Here is a 20,270-nt window from a genome sequence, read left to right as displayed (position 1 = left end):
GGAGCGACTGCGCTCCAGCAAGCGTTTAGCGCATATGCGTTGGGCCGGTCCGTGTGTGGGATGCTGTGCAAGTCCGCTGCATAAAAGTGGACAGGTGTAGCGGAGACGTGTTGAGTGGTGGAATTAAAAGAAAAACGCCAAGACACTGTGGCATTACCTGTGAGCGTGCAACAGCCACTGCTGCGCTCTCTATCTGCAGCCGCGGAGAGCCCCCCCCCCAATACCCCCTACCACCACCCCACCAGCCACCCCTCCCGCTGTAATATTCATGACAAAACGGAGGCAAATTATTCTGGTCACGTTTTTTGGCTGACAGCCGGCTGTCCTGGAGAGCGCTGGAGTGAGTCGAGGTCCAGTGCTGGAGATAGCGCAGAGTACCGACACCTGCAGTAGGATGTAAAGGGAATTCCCACTCACCAAACTGGTAAGTTTAACACAGCACTTCTGCTAAGACTCATTCATTTAAAATTCAGGTCATTATCAGAATTGTAATCATGATTTTGATAATTTCTTTACTACCACAGTCTGTTTAAAATATGTACTTGTAAAGGCTTTCAAATACTGTGTCTGTCTCTAAAATGAAACAGATGGTTTGCTCTCTAGAAGGAGACTAGACTGTGTAAAACCATTTTGATTCCGGACTGGAGGCGACAATAACAAATCACCTCATTGTCAGACCAGCACTTAAGAGGGCCCTGAAAACAGCCCCCGGACTTGTCACCGGCTGATTTTTATCGCTTGTTTGCATTTTCGGATATGAAGTGACTGATCTGTGGGACAAACACGCTTCAGCAGCTCCTGACCAATTTGGTTTGCACGTCCTGTACAGAAAAAGACAAGCAGACAGCACTTGTAATACAGAGGAAAATAAAGTAAATATGGAGGTTGGTTTTAGTAGCATTCTACTGGCTATTTGTATAATTTAGTATTTGTTTCGATAGTAATTTTGATCCTCCAAGTCTTCCATTTTCCAGGGACCCATAGTGGTTGTTGATGTGCTTCAGTCACATGGACGCGCCACGCTTAACATGAAGGTGGCCCGTTTGATCATCTCTAAGAGGCTCAGTTCAGCAGGCATTTATTCTTTTAATCATATAAAATTCTTCCACACTGCACATGATTGCTTGGTCTTGAACTGCCATAACCACATGAGATAATGGTGTTTGATGAGGATTGTTTATCAGGGCTCTTTTGCATTCATTAGAAAAACAGTACAGTCGAAATGCATCTTTTTTTATAGATCTTGATAAGAAATTTGCATTTTCTCTGCCTGACTTTTGCTGTCAATTTGAATTCATTTGAATTTGAGATATGATTGGTGTCACAGTGCAGCACGACATTCATAAAACTCTCTATTTGACTTAAGTTAAGCCCAGTTTAACTGTAGTAAAGGTTTACAAATACCACTGCATAACTTGCAGTGTAGCCCTGTCTTGCCATGTGTTTGAATGTGGAGCAGTGATAAAGATTGTTCTGAACACTGCTCTCTTGTTGGTGAGATGTGAAATTGGGCACATGTGTTGTTGGGTGATAGAAAAGTGGCCTTCTGTGACGGATTTGTCCCTGCTAACACTGGTGCAAAGCATCACATTGTCTAGTTCAGGTTAAAGTTGCGCTCATGCTCCCAATTAGTTTAATGTCAAAATCCTGCCTGTTTGCATTAGTTGATCAGTATTAAGGAAAAAGCTATTTGTTACCAAATTCTTCAGATGTGGGGAAGCAGTTTTGTTTCCTGGCATGATGATTTGGCCATAAGTTACTTTTTCATCAAAGACTTTTTGTCAACATACCTTTAATATCACCTTGCTTGTTAACATTATTTTTGTTGTCTCTCGTATTTCTCATCATTTTCCTCTGCAACACTTATTCTGCTCTCTCACATTATGGATTCCCACGTGATATACTTTATGAATTTTCTATTTCGTTATATTCTCTTGTAACACGCAGTGCTATGCCACAATAATGTGTCAGCTTATTTTACTTTCAATTTGGCCTTAAATACTAATGCAGTGTTATTGCTTAGTAAGTGTGGTTATGTAATTTGTTAACAACTGTCAGACCGGCATACTGTAGACCTAATCTAGATAATGTATTATAGTTAGTTTTTATTTGCGGCTACAGTAAAACCTAAATTAAATGTTTAAGATTTAGCTTGAAATGAGGATAGTTAAACCTTTTTTTCGATCCTGTCCTTGCCAAGAAAAATGACACTATAGGTTATAATGTTAGTCACCAAAATGACCTATAGTTACGTTTGAGTGACAGACGCCAACTAGCAGTGCAGTGGAGATATCTATATAAGGTGACACATTTCCATATTCAGAGGTGGCGGCTTGGGTGGCTGGTTCGATCCCAACTTGCAAAAAGTGGACTTTATGGACCTTGCTGCAGGAGACCGCTGTTTGCTCCTAACCCTAACCCTAACCAATTGGTTTTTGTGCCTAAACCTAACCAGACTGTAACCACAGCATTGTCACATCATAAAACATCATTATTTTTTAACAGTGGTTTGACAAATTATGTTATCTTGCTGATTACTGCCAAAAGAGGTGTTGGATTAGAAAACATTCCCATGGGTGGTTCTGGAGCGCATGGTTAAACAACCTACAGTATGTGGTTGTTTAATTTGGAGGACTTGTTTTTTTCCATTTTTTCCCCATTTGGTTGCTGACTGTCTCCTCAATTTTACTTTCTTGGTGATTTTTAACTGACACTGCAGTTCATTAACCACTCTAACATGTGTTGAAACAAGCTACTAAAAGGTACTGCCTGCCTCCTTTTGATTTTAAGCCCACATTAGGACTGTTCATCTCAAAATTGACTTTTTTAGTGAAACTGAACATAAAGATTAAAAACAGTTAATTAAAGCCCACCTGTCCTGTGATGTTTTCTACCTGTGTGTGTTGGTGCACACATGTGTATGTCTAACAGCTGTATTTCCACCTCTTTTCCACGTCGAATCCCTGATGTGAATCCCAACGGGAGAATTGTTTTAACATATTCCCATTTTCGATTCACTCTCGTGGTGGCAGCCTGTGTGTTTGCTTTGCATGTGGGTCATTGTGTGTTTGTGTCTGTGCATGTATTTATAGAGAAGCTTTGATGCTGCTGGTGGGAAAATATTCCACCACACGTGTCACTCTTCAGCTAGAAGCCGCAGCGTAGTTGAGGGAAGCTGTCATATTTTGTTTCAGCGCAATGAGCAAAGGAATACTGTACCTCTGATCTGACTAGCTGATTGAGTGGTCTTATTTACATTTCATATATGACAATGCTGAACAGTGTAGATGGTGAGAGTCTTGTTGGGCTGATTAAAAGACAACAACAGTGTGGTAAAAGCACACAAGATTTATGTAAGAGCAGCAAATTGTATGTATTTGGAGGGTGTGATGTTTTCATTCCAAACATTAATTTTCCACTGACAATTTAAATCCTCCAAGCTGTTATGTTAATACATTTTTTATTGTATCTTTAACTTGACTTGTAAACAGACGGCAACACTGTTTGCAAGCTTGGCAGATGTTCAATATATGCAAAAATCTCACTGCAGTAAGTAGAAACAGTCACATTCACTGCTGTAAAAGCGTCCAACAACAGGCTTCAACAGCGGGTCTCAACTGTATTTAAGGAATTTAAACTGTGTCTATATTTGTGTATTCCTAAGTACAGTGCATACTTCCTTGCATAAAATCTTTAAAAAATAAGAATCTGCCTTTGAGTGTAATAACAGAAAAGGATCAAAACATAATAAACACTATAACTGCCTTGCACATAGATGTATTGATTAGTGAAGGCTGATAATGCTCATCCTTCTTGTCGACACGATCAGATTCACTATGTTAAATTAAATGGATACTGCACTTAATTCCCTATAGCCAAATATAGTAAATAACAATGTTCCTTGAAGCGTGTCAGTGCATGGAAACATGAGGGTGAAGCAGATCTCAGCTCAAGATAGGGGTCGTAGTGAAAAAGTAAGACATGTGAGGAGCAAATAGAGAGAAGAGATGGAACGATAAATCATTAGAGGAGCAGAGTGGAGTGACCGGGGTGAAATAGACTACCAAGAGGAGGGAGACAGAGAGAGAGGTATAAAACCACTTCATAGACTCAGTGGCCGCCCATCTGTAGCACAGGAATACAGCCGTTTTCTTGCTTCTGTCTTACAAAACAGATTTAGGTATGTTTAGCTATATTTAGTTATAATTACATGTACTGCATATGTCCATGCTGTTGACACATCTGCTACACTAGATGGAAGCTGACAAGCACATTCTGTAAGGTGTAAGTGTAAATGAGGTTTGATTGACACTGCAAGTATTTAGTATGTGCCTCATTTGCTTTGCCCTCCTAATGGGTTTCTTATGAAACTCTCCATATGAGAAAAGAAGATGAATCCATGATTTTTTTTTTTTTGGGAGATGTGTGTATGTGTTGGTCTTCCCCTCCCTCAGGTTAGACCTCTGTCTGTCATTACGGTGTGGTAGCACAGATGCCTGCAGTGGTGCTCTCCCCTCTTGGTCAACGGTGCCCTGTCTACAGGAGATAAATGGCATTAATTGAGCTCTAATTGCCTTCTGGAGTGAAATAGCTTAATCATTTTAACCTGGCACAGACAACATCAGTCTTTCTTTTTCTAGTACCTCATCTTTGTACTTTCTCCTTTTGCTCTTATTCCATTGCCTTCAAAGCTGTTTTTTTGTTGTTTTGTCTTCTTTTGTTTTCTGAACTCTTCATCTGCTCTTCATCTCGCTAAAGACTCATTGTCCATGAACACTGAACCTGAGCCAGTTTTAGACAAAATATTTTGGTACATAAAGAGATCCCTCTCTGTGCAAGGACTGATCTACCAAAGCAAAGTTTGATTAAATTCCAGCTGAAGGTGAGCACTACAAGAGTGCAAAACTGTCCTGGTTAGGGATTTAAAATGTATGCTTGGTACAGTTTCAATGTAATGCTTTGTTAAAGGTAACCTGTGGAGTTTTTGACCACTATTAGCGCTGTGGAGCAATGTTTTAGGAGTGGGAACGCGATACACATTCCTGACAATGGTTTCACAGTCTTTCACTGATGTACAGATGGTGGTAACGTGCCAAGAAATGCAGGAATGCACCAGCAAAGGCAGAGAAGAAGACTGCTAGCAAGAGAATACAGATGTAAACAGTACATTTCAATATTTTAAAAAATGGTTTCGCAAATGTTTTATGTCAAAGAAAATGTACTCAGTGTGTTTATTAGGCCTCAAGGATACATAATATGTTTTGGTAAGAAACAGTCTAATCAATCAATCAAGTTTATTTGTCACATGTAATCATACAAGGTACAATCACAGTGAAATGTAATCCAGTTCTTTCAATTTGTGCAATAACGAGAGTTTAAATAAAAGAGGAATAGTAATGAATACATGTGTATGATTTGAGGGAGAGGGTTAGTCTTAGACAGTGACCTCATGACGGTAGAAGCTCTTCCTGAGCCTCTCAGTACTGGCCTGGTGTATCTGCTACCTTCTTCCTGACTGCAGCACGGATAAAAGGCCATTATCCGGGTGGTTGGAATCCTTAATGATTCTCCTAGCCTTATTTTTGCCGTGCCTGGTGTAAATATCCCTTAGGCAGGGTAGAGTACACCTATTGTATGTTCAGCCAAGCGAACCACTCTTTGCAGGGCCTTGCGGTACTGTTCGGTGCTGTTTCCATACCAGGCAGTGATGTTCCTCATCAGGACGCTCTCGATGGTGCAGGAGTAGAAATTCCTCAGTATTTGAGGGGATACCAAAATTTCCTCAAGCGAAACAGTCTCTGTCTTGCCTTTCTCACCACTAAGTTGGTATACAGCCCCCAGGTCAGGCCCTTGGTGATGTGGACACCAAGGTACCTGAAGCTGGCACCACATGGCACCATTAAGAAGGAAATGTCATCTTTCCATATGGTATATGGAACAAAATCAAAGCATCAACACAGTTTTCTTCATTGCATACACCATTGCATTTCATACCATGTTTAATTGAAAGTTTTGACATTCAGTTGGGTATATTTAATGGAGATAAGTGTGGGAATACTTTGATTTATTTTCATTAACACTATTTTCTTGCATTCAGCAGCTTTTGACTTGTGGTAGTGTGGAGACACTCTTGAAATGTAATTTACTTGGAAGAATCAAGCTGGAAAATCAAATCACTAATCCATGCAGCAGTCAAACAAAAAATCAAGACCAAGTTTATTGGATTCCTTAACTGAAAGCAAACGCAGTTTGAGTTAATGTAACAGATTTAGAAAACAAATTCAATCAAAGTTTGTGTTAGCGTCTCCTGCTTGTGTGAGGTTTTCAGGGTGAGTGTGTGTGTGTGAATATGTTCAGTGCAGCAATGTGCACATGAGTACAGGTCAAAGCTTTTTCTGGCTGAAGACGAGCACTGCTTAGAGGCCAGTCATCACACATACAGGTTTAGCGCTTTGTCACCAGACAAAAAGTGACTAGAGTCCTCGCACTGTAACTTATCTCTGTATTCTCAACACTCCAACACAACACAGCTCAACAAAAGTCAGTTAAGCGCATTTAGTGTGACGAATGCATTTGTATAATCAATTAACTCCTGATGACAAGTGTTGTTGAAATGGAGAGATGGAGGGAGACATCACAGCTAATCACTTCAGAGCAAATAAGAAATGTAGGAGTAATTAGTATAATAGACTAATATAATAGACATATAATGAACACTGTTATATCCCTGCATTTTATCGTGTTTTATTGTCTTACCATCATTATTACTAATCATTGCTATTCTTTTCGATGGGCCAGTGAACAGCCTTCCAAAGCACTGATTTACATCACGGTCTCCACTTGCTCTGATTCAGTTTTACTTGAATTCCTCTGGCTTTCACACTTGAATTTGATTTCTTCTTGTTTTAAAGAGCTGTGATTGCGTGGCAGCCTTGATTAGTGCTTATTGGGGGGTGGCGCATGTAATAGCAAAATTACAGGCTTGGGACGTTATAGCTGGATATAGGATATCGAGGAGTGCCTTTAATGAATGGTGGAGCCAAATGAAATCCATCGAACACGCTGTCAGGTGGTAATAATGCCTCACACCCTGTGGACCAGAGCTGTCTAGAGACCAAGGTCTTCTCTCTATAGAGAGCTGGTTATATAGATTACAGGCTGTGATAATTAACTGGCCTTCTGCAGCTTCCTTATTGATGTTCTGGTAGCAGCCTGTCAAGAATTGTGGGATATAAAGTGATTGGACGTGTGAGTCTTTATTTTACCTACAAGGTCTCTGATGTAGTGACAAAATAGCAAATGGCTACTTGCACTGTTACATTATGAGGCGCTACTTTAGGATTCAAAATCACAGAATGGTCTATCTGGCAGATCTGGGGGGATTGCACAAAGATGTTGTCGTGTAAAAGCAAAGAGGCATGTGTGTGCTGGTGTAAGATGGATGGTGAAGAGGGGAGGCAAGGAGGTGCAACTGGGACTATTCAAAAGAGAGATGGATAGAGGTAGTGAACAGGGAACAAACATTCCCCTCAAGCGAGCACACGACTCAGCATCCATCTGCACACCCGTAAGCCTCCCTCCCATCCATCACTCCCTCACTGCACCTACCTCCCATTTTCATCTTACCACCCGTTACCTCCATCCCTTTCTCCCTAACTTGTCTCAGGCATAAGTGCAGCTGGGATTCAGCAGTTTCTTAAGCACATAAGATGTCATTCACCTCTGATAGCAATCCATCTTCCGTTGTATCTGCAGAGAGTGTAAGGACAGGGAGCGTGTGCAGAGACGTGGGATGGCAGTGGGTGGCTGTGTGAGTGGGTGGCTCTTAGCGATACATTGTGGACTACACGGTGTGCCTGTGTGTCTTTGGCAAGCTCAACAGGAGTTATGTTAACCCATTTTTACATTTTAAAGTGTTAAGTGTTGCTTGGCCTCACATAGCAGTTACGAGTTCATCTAACACCTGTAATAAACATGCAAGTGTTACATAAATTAGAAATGAATTGCGTGCATTTCTCCTGAAGCTGGTTAGGCTGTCCTGATCAGAGACACATTAAATAAGGTGGGATGTTGTTGCTCCCACTGAGTTGGTTGTGTTGTTGGCCTGTCCTGGCTGGTTTGCTGGGAGTCTGCCAGGGATGCTGCTGCCCAGCTGGTGGCTACTTGCTGTTAGCACTGCTGGATGAATTGACTGGGAAAATTAAGCCTTTGATCAATTGTCTCACTGCGGACATTAGGAATACCTTAGACAGCCATGAGTCAGCATGCTGCATGCGCCATCATCCTGTTTGCTTTTTTCTTTTCTGTCTTTTTCTCCTTCTCTCCCCATTTTGCCTGTCTCTCTCCTTGGTTTCCCTTTCTTCCCTAAATGTCAGCTTTTGGTGTCAGCCCCATAGAATCAAAAAGCAAAGGCTTCTTTCTAGTCTCACCATTTTGTAGCGACATTTCACAGTTTTACAAGGAAAAATCCATAACAGAGGGAACAGATAGTAGCCTCAATAAACCCTACAATTCAACTATGGCTTCCATCTTTGTGCATCTGTAGTCAGTTACAACACCCTCATGTCTTTTTTAGTTATTTGAACAAACAGGCACTGCTTACCACCACAGCCTTTTTCTCTTTCCAGTCTCATTTTTGGAAAACATCTACTTGGGTTATTGTTGTCCTCATGTAAGCAGCACTGACAATCTCCATCTCCAGGCGCTGGATATTTTCCAATAGCTGAATATAAACTACAGCAGCAGGAATACAGATTAACAGCAAGAGCTCCTGCCAAAGGGACAAACTAACTTAAAGCAATTCTGTCGCTTACACAATCAAATCTAGTGAGGTATGCCTTACTGGACAAGACTTTCAGCATTGTGCATACAGTAAATGTCACTCTGAAGTTCTTCTACCTCCTATTCAAGTTATTATACTTGAGTTGTCTAATTTACAGCACTAGACAACAGACAACAACAAGCCAGAAACACATTAGTCTATACTAACACTAACTACTCCTAACAAATTACTTCACAGTTGATTAGGAACAGACAGACATTGAGCAGATGTTGTCACACCACCAGAAATATACAAACTGGGCATATAAAGTTTTATAGAGGGCGCAGGTTATATTTAAATAATTAGCAAACTGAAGTCTCACATCTGTCAACCACAGTGTCACATCTACATTGCCGCAGACTGAGGTGACAATGGGAGGTTGTCCTCAGGCTCGGTGCTGGATCAGCACTTTCAACAGCAGCAGGGTGAGATCCAGGCATGCAGCAGCGCGATGGACAGCAGTCATGACACAGACAGCCAGATTTAATTAACCGTTTCTGCCTCATTGCAGACCTGGAAACGTGTGTGTTGTGTGGCAGACAGGTGCACTGACCTGGAAGTTTTCCCTGTCATCTGAGGTATCATTGTGTGTAATCAGTGAAGGGTGTATGTATCTATCACAAAAATGATGGAAGGGGATATGATAAGTGCGGTTGATTGCACACTCTGGTATATTTGCCAGATTTCTGAGGATCAATTTTGCACAGGCGAAATAATAAAGGAAGCTTAATGAAAACCAAGAACAGCTGCCTCGGAGAATAAAAAAGAGAACAGTAATAAAAAATGAATACAATGTCTGACCAAATATTGGGGACAGAGTTGCAGGTGTGTTTAATTAACTTGAACTTGAATTTGGTCTTGACATCCACTGAGTAGCTGCTGCACTTTGTTGATTGCACTCCGATAAGGTTTTGCAACTTTTAAATGCATTTCGCTGCAGTTGCCTTGGAAGCTTAGGGAAATATCAGCTGTATCAGTACCATCTACATCTTTTATTGTAAGAAGTTGTTTCTTTTTGCATCTTTCATTCCTCCTCTTCTTCATTTCCTTAGAAGACAAGTGCATGCTCATACCATCTAAGGACGACACTGTTAGTTTTGCCCTAAAGTATATACTGTTGGACCCTCTCCATCTGGCACAACCTCTCAGTGTACTAATTTTATGTGTTATTTCACCCAAGACACATGCCAAGAAACTGAAATGCCTTACCTGCCTAGGACGAAAGCATGCCCACTGTTTGCCTTTTGTGTTTTGTTGAAGCAATTAAGCCTTTGGCAGGAAACGAGTTGTCAGGAGGAAATGCTAAATACATGGATTGCTTGTGTGTACGAGTGTGTGTGTGTGAGGTGCATGAAAGATTGCAATGGAACAGAAAAAGCTAGAAAAACAATAGAGAAACTGCTTTCACGCTAAAAACAGGATCTGCTGTAGCATTTGCCCTCTGATATTGTAAAAAGGGGTTGACAACCTGTCATCTACAACCGGACACCTATAATAACCCTGACAGCAGGGTCCAGGAAGTTGTGCACTATCACTTTGTTGTTGTTTTGGAACAAAGCACAGACTCTATGGGTTCTAAGAAGCCAGATTTAATGAAAACATATGCAAAGCCAAAGCAAAGTCTCTAGATGACAGTTACTCATTTGGTTTTATACTGAACCAACCAACTTTATTATTTAGCTCTCTATACATGATTATTATTATTATAGACATGATAAATTATGCTTTTGATTGGTGACTGAGGAGAGGGCACATAGGTTTACTAAAACCAATTTAAGACTCTGTGTGACTAAAATGAAGTCATGCCCTACAAATGATGATCATTCAACAGAATAATAAGTGATGCTTAAAAAAAATCAAGCATCAGATTTGTTTGTCCTTAGAAGTAACGACCAAAGCGAAGCCTCTATCAAGCTGGTAAAACTTTACAGATGTTATTGTCTTTTTGTTTGGGTCATGTCTTAATATAACATGTTTTCTAGTACATGCCCTAATCTCCTTCTGCCCCAACTCCTCTGTCTGACTTGTCAATCACATCAATCACAGAGCGGATATTATTTGTGGTGCCACAGTTTCACCTTGTTTCCAGCTATTTTCTGTCAAGCTATTTTCTACTTAAAAGTGTAACAATGTGCTCACATATAGACACACACAAACACATGCTGATTGGTTGCAACAGGGACGCAACAGCACAATGTGTTTATAATTCCTACTGAAAGACAAAAAACACTGATGATTAGAAAATCTGCCCGAAGTTCGGCATCCTGTCTACACATTTTAATTTTCTTCCTCCCTCTCTTGCCGTAAAAATACAGACTATTGTGGCTTTTCCTGCCCGCAGGTCACAGCTGCTCACAGATGTTTTCCAGTCTTTTATCTGTGGCCCTTTGCATCTCTTACTAGTTCATCACACAGTACTATCTGTTATCACAGAACTGATTGTGGCTCATTGTTTCACTTAGTCATAGAATAGTGCCAATTACTCTTGTTGAAAGCTATTCAGCTTGCTCATTTCACCACTACACTATTATCCCTTGTACTAATTTGCAGGACTGTTAAGACAAACAGATGATGGCCTGATGTTTGATGAGACTGATCAAATCAGTGATTGCAGAATGCAATGGATATGGATAATTTTACTCTTATAAAGAAGAGCAGGGACTTAATATGTGTGTTTTGTTTTCACATGATCTGTGAATAAAAAAATATAGATCGTAGTTGTTGTGTTATCCCACTCAATTTTCAGCAAATCTTGGTGAGCTTACATTTACAAAGTTATTGAGTTCTAATTAAACGCTATCGGAGAGTTCAGTTTTCATCCCTGGCATTAATTTACTGTAGTGCTTCAAACAACCCTCTCATGAGCTTTTAGACACTGGTTGGTCAATGGAGTATTGACATGTATGTTGCCTCTGTGATTGGTGTAAGTGATTGACTGTCAAACATAAAATGTGCCTTTGTTTGCTCCATGATCCTCTATGGCATCGTGTAGTCATCACTATTGAATAAAGACTGTAAACATGATTGATTCTGATGACATTATAAGGTCACAGCTCACACAATATTCTCGGGTAAGAGGCTCAGTGTTGATAGTCTCAAACACATGGTGGATCTAGATTTTTACTCCTGGGAACATGTCTGTGAAACAAGATGATGTCATAATGTTGCAACCCAAAGACCACATTTTCATTCATTTTCAGTCACTTTTATACTGCTTTTAGGATGGCAAAATACTTAAAAAAAAACATGTATTGAACATTTTAAAAACCCTATCTTTGTTCAGTAATATCAGGTGGCTTACGGTATTGTGATATTTTGTCAAAGTAAATGCAACACTATTTCTTTGTTGGTGTTAAAAGTAAGAGATAAAAGAAATTCGCTCAGAACTATTTTATGCAGCACTCGAAATGAGACCACAGTTACTTGTGAAAGGATGAGACAGGGAGTGTGTCTGTGAGCTCCCTTGCCTCGGGCCTGTTAAATTGGCAGATCGATGATGCTTTAAATCAATGTTCCAGCAACTCCACAAACCCCATGGAACCCATTAGTGGATTAAGATAGACCACTGTTCCACACTGAGTCCTGTTCTGCCTGCAGGTCCTTTCCACATGACAAATGGGAGGAAAAACTGTGAAATAAAACAAAGAGAAAAGGGCAAATGAGAGGGTGAGAACAGAAAGTATGTCAGAGGAAAGGTTGATAGAGAGGTCTCAGGTCAACACTGCCAGTAAGGACACACCTGTAGCTCTTCATTCAGAGACACATGGAATAGTAATCTTTCTTCCTGTATATGAAGATGGGGTCTATCTAATAAACCAACACTTCATATGATTCCTTCCCGAGCACAGGAGAGCATCCAGTGAGCATGAATAGCATGCCGTACATGCAAAGTACTCTGTCTCAGCCAGTAAACTGAAGATGCAACAGAGTAGGAAGGGATGTGAGGGATGTAGAAAAGAGGGGGTGTGGAGAGAGGATGCCAGGGGAGCTAGTCTTTCTCTGATAGCGTTGTTTATGTGCCACTGTCCGTGGATCATTGATCCATTCGTCTTCATTGCATCTCCCTGTGAGAACTATTAACTGCTGCCACCCTCAGTTGGTTGCCTGTTATGTTGACAAGCACTGCACGGTCTCTCTACCAGCCCACCAATGTCTCTGCCACCTCTCCTCTTGGAGGTAGAAGCTGACAGTTTTATACTGCTTGTAGAATAATCAAGACCAAGGATTTAACAGGGCAATTTTTATATTTGCATTTACTGGGTTTTGTACAGGCATTAATTGTCTTCACAAGGTGGGTTGCCGATCATGAAGGAAGAGGTACAGGTGGTACTATAAACAACATGCATTATGTCACTACCATCTCAATAGTACTGGCGTGCTGGTTGGTTCTTTATGTTTCCATGTGCTATATCCTACAAGCTTTGTTTCTGACCCATATAATGTATGTTGCGTAAGAATGAATCATGAGAAACATGGTTATGTCTTTGTAACAGAATTCAGCACAGTATATAAACTATAAGCATAATCAGGAAATAAATTCCCCAGTGGTTTGATAAAATCTGCAGACTGCTCAGATCCTCTGCTAAGTCTCTACTTAATGCACTCATACTTGCAAATATGCCGAAAATTCCCCTCTGCACTGTTAGCATTGTCTATGCGACGCATGTTGTTGTCAAACAGCCTGAGCCCAGTGAGACATCATGGGTCATCAGCAGCAGCTTGAACTGCACCCCATGGCTCCAGTCGACTGCCAAGATCACTTTTCACTTCGCTGTCAACTCATAGCTTCTCTTCACTTGTGAAATCTGACAAGTTTGACTTGTACTTGTTGTGCAGTGTTATTTTTGAGTAAATATGAAACAAGATGACTGCTAAACTCCTTGATCTTTCTCTGTCTTCTGTCTGTCTTTCTCTTCCTCTTCTCCTTTCTATTTTTCTCCTCTATTTTTTTCATAGAAAACCGATCTGGCCATCATCTTCGTTGGTGTCTTGTTTGAGCCAGAGGAAAAGAAGAGACAGAGCATGGTCTCGCGTGGCGGCCTCTGTTGCTATGTGTGAAGGAGTGCTGTGGCGTCCATGGAGACCGAAGGCTATCGTGACCTCCTTGAGACCAGCGATGGTCAGGGGGTAGGCCTGCTGGATGGAGGGGGTGGGGAGGGGGTGGAGGAGGGCTGGAGCACCCCCTACCCTCTGGGCTACCAGGTGTCTTTGACCACTGTGCTGATGCTGGAGCTGGTGTTGGGCTTCAGCAGCAACCTGACCGTACTTGTGCTCTACTGTGCTCAGTCCAACCTTGTGGATTCAGTCAGCAACCTGGTCACAGTCAACCTCCATGTCCTGGACATACTGGTCTGTGTGCTGTGTCTGCCGCTGACTGTGGCTGTGATCCTACTACCAGCTAATGGAAGTGGAGTTGGCAGTCTTGCCACGCTGTGTCTCTTTCACGAGGCCTGTGTCACATTCACTAGCGTCGCCACAGCAGTTAATGTGCTGGTGATCAGTTTGGACCGATACGACATCTCAGTGCGTCCAGCCAGTCGTCTGCTGACCCCCAGGCGTGCTGCGCTGCTCCTGGCAGCGGTGTGGGCTGTGTCTCTGGCTGTCTTCTTCCTGCCCTTCCTTGAGGGGGACTTCTTCTCTTTGAGGGCTGAGGATGGTGAGGATGAGGAGCCAGAGGCGCAGAACAATGACTCTGAACTCACCACTGGAGTGACACCCATTTTTTCCTCCCTTTCTCCTTCCTCTTTACCCTCCACTCAGCCCTCCTCCCCTTCACACATCCTGCCTCCAGTGTGGCAGAACAGGACACTGCTGTGCATCGGGGGGCAGGGGTATTACACAGGCCTGGCTATGTATTACCACCTGTTACTCCAAGTGCCCTGCTTCTTCATCGCTGTAGCTGTCATGTTGTTCACATACTCCAGAATCCTACAGGCCCTCAACATTCGCATTGGTTCCCACATGATGAGGGGTGCGCGTGCAAAGGACTCCACCTGCAGGATACGTTGCAGGAGGCAGAGGAGGAAGGACCTCACCTTGTCCACAGAGGTAGTGTCCTCCAACCAGAACCAGAACCTCACCCATCCTCCCCTTATACCCTCTCCCACACCAACACCAACATCCCCACCACCACTCTCCTCCATGCCCCAGGGGATGTCTGACAGTGGAGCAACTGTCACTACTGTCAGTACTGCTGCCACCACCCCCATCGCCACCACACCGGCAACTCCTGCTTCTCCAACCCCGGCTTCAGCCTCAACCCAGACCCATGCCACTTCACCATTGCCTGCCTCCTCCATGGGTGTCCAGGCTTCGGTTTCTGCTATCATCGCTTTGAGGCGGGCTGTGCGTAGACACAGGGACCGTCGGGAGCGTCAACGTCGTGTTCTTAAAATGTCCCTAATCATTATATCCACCTTTATGGGCTGCTGGGCCCCTCTGTCTGCAGTCAATGTTCTCATCCTGTGTCTGGGTCCCAGCGACAGCCTGGTACGGATCCGCCTTTGCTTCTTGGCAATGGCTTATGGAACCACCATCTTTCATCCTCTGCTCTATGCTTTCACAAGGCAGAAGCTGCGCCGTGCCCTCAAAACACGTGTCAAGAAAAGGGTAGTGTCCCTTCTGCAGGTAGACCCAGCTCCCAGTGGGGGAACAGTTATTCATAACTCCTGGGTGGAGGGGGGAGGCCACAGGAAGAATCGCAAGCCACGGATGGAGGCCAGTGATGGCACTGATGCCTTACAGAGGCAGTGAGGGAATGAGGCTGGTCTTCAGCATGTTTGCATGTGTGAGTGTGTGTGTTTGTGTGTGTGTGTGAATTTGAAGAATCATGTGTATCTTACCAATTTGCTAGAGATGGATTGTGTGTATATCCTTGCATAGGTGTGAGAAAAATGATAACCACTTAGTTTACAAAGGTCAGGACAAATCCCATGACCTCTGGTTCCATGCAGATGTGGAGACAGGTGAGTCCTGAGCTCTAATTAGAGCAGCTCTCTGCTCTCTTTACACAGGCCCTCATTAGTCCACTCCTTGACTGACAAGGTGACCGCAGTGTCTCCATAGCAACACTGACCAAGCATTATAACAACACTATACCGATGGCTACTAAAGATACTAGTGTGCACTCAACATTTAGGGTAAGGGTTAGATAACAGTAAACGCACACATTAATGCTCCTGCGTGCACTTTTAACTTGCATGTGCATGTACATATGCACAGATAGACACACACACACACACACACACACACACACATAATGCACACTGATCTGCATTTAGTCATTACCTGTGAAAGCACACTGATATCTACCTGCACAGATATTCTCAGTGAGAAAATTAATAATTGAAGTCTATATTTCTTTTTCTTTCCCTATTTTTTCATGCCTTAATTGAGTTATTAATGTATTCTCATGGTGCTGAATGTCCTGCTGTATGTTTACAAAAAATGTATACAAGTGAAAGGATTTGCACATGGTGTAGCAAAATTAATCGCAGGTAAATGCAAGCATTCAGATTCAAAGTTTACAGGCTCAAGTGAAACTACCAGGAAACTGCAAAAAAAAAAAAAAACTGATACAGATTTCATTTCAAACAAGCACCATATTTTATAAGAATGTGTGCAAAGTTAAGCTAAAAGGCATGACTTTCTTTTGGAAAAAATAAACTTTAAGAGTGACGTGGATTACGTGGGCGAGGATGTGTGATTGTGTTCATATGTTTGCATGTATGCACGTGTGTTTGTGAGCGTGTGTGTGTGTGCAACAAATGCGTGGTTGTATGAATGAACAAATGTGTGTGTGTGTCCATGATTATGTGCAATAAATCATGAGCAAAGCAATGACCCCTAGGATGTGAACAAAGAGAATGTGAACACAGAATTGTCGGTTTTCTATTAGTGGTTTAGATTACAGAGGGAAGAGAGACGAAAGGGGACTTAATCTTCTGATTAACAGCAGGAGGCTGCTGGGCAAAACATAAAAGCAAATTATATGGAGCAGTTGTAACTATATGTATATGACAGGCCACTGTAATACTACTGAAATTGTATCACTTCAGTTTTAAAGTGGTAATCAAAGGGCAATATTTTGTTAAAACTCCATTGAAACTGTCTCTGTAATCACTGCAGGTAAACTAGCATCCTAAACCAGAGAAATGCTGATGTGGAAAAACAAACAAACGCTGACATGGGACACCATCTCACGTTCGTTGTTTGTTGCTCTGGAGGACAGAGTCACTGCTTTTGGACAGCACTTTGAATGACTGCGGAGGCAAACAGGCCTCTGTCAGCTTCTGAACTGAGTCTGGACATATTACACTATATCTGTGTCTCTCTTTCTCCTCAGGGCTTCATGTCTCATTTCAAAATGTGCTGGACATTGAACAATAAACCAGCCCTCAATCAGCTGTTGTATTATGGGTGTTAAAGTAGGTAAAGATTTATGTCAATAAGTAGATAGAGTACTTTGTATGGGCTCAAGTCTTGGAGAGCTCCTTGGGCTTTGGGCTATCTCCCCCTTAATCCTCAACCCTTTTACACTATTTCTGAGTCAGACAGAAGACAATAATTCTTGTGTATTCGTGTACATTTTTCAGGGATGTAAATATTGAAGTGTCTGTTTTGAGTTTTAGTCAAAAAAAAACTTTTTGGGGGGGGTCACAATCATCTGCCGGACAGAAAAACAGCCATTGTGATAAACTCTGAATGATTTGGAAAGTTTCTGTAAAGAGATGATACATGTAATTGTATTTGTGTTAATACTGTATGTGTGTACACTGTACTGTACATTTATGACCATGTGTATAGAGAAATATTAGTATTGTATAAGATTTATATTACGTGTTATTGTATAGAACAGAACAGAATCTGTATTAAAAGGTGATCTATCTAAGACTTGATCTATCTCAGTTCACTGTGTCAGTTTATACATTGGTTGTTGTCAATTTTCAAATATTGACTTTTACTTATCAGCAGGGACATATTTAATTGTACAGGAGAAGCTATTATACTGTGTTTATATTTCTGTCTAGATCAATGTTCTTTGCTATAATAATAAAAAATGGAAATCTTCTGTATTGCTTTTTTAAAAAAGCAATACAGAAGAGGAAATTATAAAGATTTAGGAGAAACACCATATTCTTCTTAAATTTAAAAAACAAAGGACTTTTACAACATGTAATAATTATGGACCAAATAGAGAGGTCAACCAACTATATGTACAGTATATAGTGATGTTTCTGAAATAATTAAATTATTTATGAAATCACAAGGAATGATATGTGAATGGATGAATGAAATATATATATATATACATATATATATATATTTACAATTTTATTATGAGGAACCGCCTTTTACTGGGCTTCCATCACAAACGTAGCTGTATTCCTACAGGGAACTACTGGGATTCATCCTGCTTGAGGTGACTTGGGAATTCCTCCATTCCTCTTCCTCTGGACGTTACTGTCTGTCGCTCTTTTTCCTGTCTGTCTCCCCCTTTCTACATCTCCTGTTTCCACTCCCCACTCATCTGATCCCTAAATTTAGAAACTCCATCTCAGATACTTGCAGTATTTAGTGCTGACTGTAGTGAACCCTCGTTATGCCTCACTGTGATGTGACAACTGTGCTAATCACCAGTACTAATGAAGATAAAACTTGTTAGTCAGGTAAGCATCTGTCGAGGCTGCTCAATCTCTTCATGTTGACACTTCATTGTCTACTTTACCAGAGCAAATCTGTCTGTGTGCGTGCGTGTGTGTATGTTTGTCTCAGAACTGATTTGTTCAGCGAATCAACAATGTATTCTTCCATCCTGCTTGATAATCTAATCAGTCCCCTCCTCTTTCACACCCCCGTTTCCTCCCTTGGTTCCCCTTCTCTTTATTCCACCAGTCTGCATCTCTCTCTCATCTCTTACCCACACTCAGGCCTTTCAGAACAAAGCGAGGAACAGCTGCAGTGTCTGTGAAGGAAGGAAAGTCACCTTGGGGGATGACAGAGGAACAAAAACATGCAAGAGATGGAGAGAGACAGAGTATGAGAGGCAGTATAGAGGGGAGATTAGAGGGGAAAGAGAGGAGGGAAGGGAGGCATAGAAGCTGGCATTGGAATATCATATGACTAATAAAGGGATAGCACTGCATCACTGCAGAACCGTTAGACAAAACAAACACCAAAAGCAGATAAGATTAGCTAGCCACACTGTCTTCTACCACTGTTGACCCATTAGACTCTTACAATATTGCTCCTGTCGATCCTACAATGCCTTCACATTTGGGTGTCATCCAAAAGACACATAAGTCACAGAATAGCCAACAAGTAAGTATTTTAAGTGCCTCCTCCCTGCTCTTTCGTGATTTATGGCAAAGCATTCACCCATTACTGACTTTGACAAATGTTTTGGCCATTGTCTGAGCTCTGTAATGGATGGGAATAAAGCACAATAGACTGGCAATGCTTTGACAGGACCTACTGTCCCAACTGGCCCTGGTCTGACACCCTCTGATCTGACCAATATTTAATCCATTTTAATGTAATTTGATCACTGAGACATTTTTATCAGTATCGCTCTGATGTGTTCAAGGAGCACTGGAGACTTCAGAAGTGACTGACACAGATTTTTCAATAACAGAAAAGTAATTTGATATACATGTATACAGTAAGTATGTCATACACTGCATATCCTACCATATTGATATTCTAAAATATACTGCACTTAAGATCATTAAACCTATGATGAATCCTCTCCATATCTGTTACAATTTAGATTAGAAGTAATGGTATAAAATAGGTTTACTTTTTACATAAAGTAAATGTATTGATTTTTTTGACAATGGGAAGCAATAAAAGTGTCTTGATTTCATATGAATTCAACCTCATTCCATCTAAACATTTTTAACATGCAAATCTCCTTCAGGTAAGTAAGTTAGTACTGATTGGGGCAGAGGCTTTTTGATTTATAGTGCATCTATGGCAAGGTGGAGTCAGGAAACTACACTTAAAGAAAAGGAAAATCTCTGAAGGATTGTGCCATTAATTATTTTCACAGTGTGAACCAGAATTTTATGGCTGCCGGTGGCGCCATCTTGTGTTCAAAAGTTAGAACAACACTATCTAAGCTCAACACGGCTAAATGTCGGAGTTTGTGTTTCTCTGTTGATCTTTTGTACCGGCTTTGCTGACTTTAGCTCCCGATAACAACATATTTTTATAATTCGTATCGCTTTTTCTTCGTAAATCGGGCTCCTGTTGGCTTAGAAACGTTTTCCAGCCTCCCCATCGTGTTGAAGAGTAGCTGAAGCGTTCACACAGGTGAGCTACGTTTATGTAGCCGTCGTGAGGAAACACAAAGCACATCCCCGGTTACACAAATAACACAGACAATTATGCTAATTATCCGTAGAAGTTTTTATATATAATTGTAGGGGATATGTTATTATGCAGACGC

At 41.5% G+C, this 20,270-nt stretch overlaps 1 protein-coding gene across 2 annotated transcripts; it reads left to right on the top strand.

Annotated features, from left to right (window-relative positions):
* Positions 1–290: 290 nt before the first annotated feature.
* Positions 291–17,695, top strand: LOC121890977 (G-protein coupled receptor 22). Of its 2 annotated transcripts, XR_006093998.1 has the most exons (3): positions 291–424; positions 13,778–15,786; positions 16,949–17,695. XR_006093998.1 is itself a non-coding variant. In XM_042403656.1 (2 exons), the coding sequence occupies exon 2, from the start codon at positions 13,898–13,900 to the stop codon at positions 15,572–15,574; it is 1,677 nt and encodes a 558-aa protein (XP_042259590.1). In that variant the 5' UTR covers positions 291–424; positions 13,778–13,897; the 3' UTR covers positions 15,575–17,695. The 2 variants fall into 2 exon arrangements, 1 of the variants encoding a protein (XP_042259590.1); XM_042403656.1 differs by having other exon boundaries at positions 13,778–17,695.
* Positions 17,696–20,270: the final 2,575 nt, after the last annotated feature.

The sequence above is a fragment of the Thunnus maccoyii genome, chromosome 3, assembly GCF_910596095.1.
Source record: "Thunnus maccoyii chromosome 3, fThuMac1.1, whole genome shotgun sequence".
Lineage (NCBI taxonomy): Eukaryota > Metazoa > Chordata > Actinopteri > Scombriformes > Scombridae > Thunnus > Thunnus maccoyii.
The sequence above is the reverse complement of the archived record's forward strand: the minus strand, read 5'-3'. Positions and strand labels throughout refer to the sequence as shown.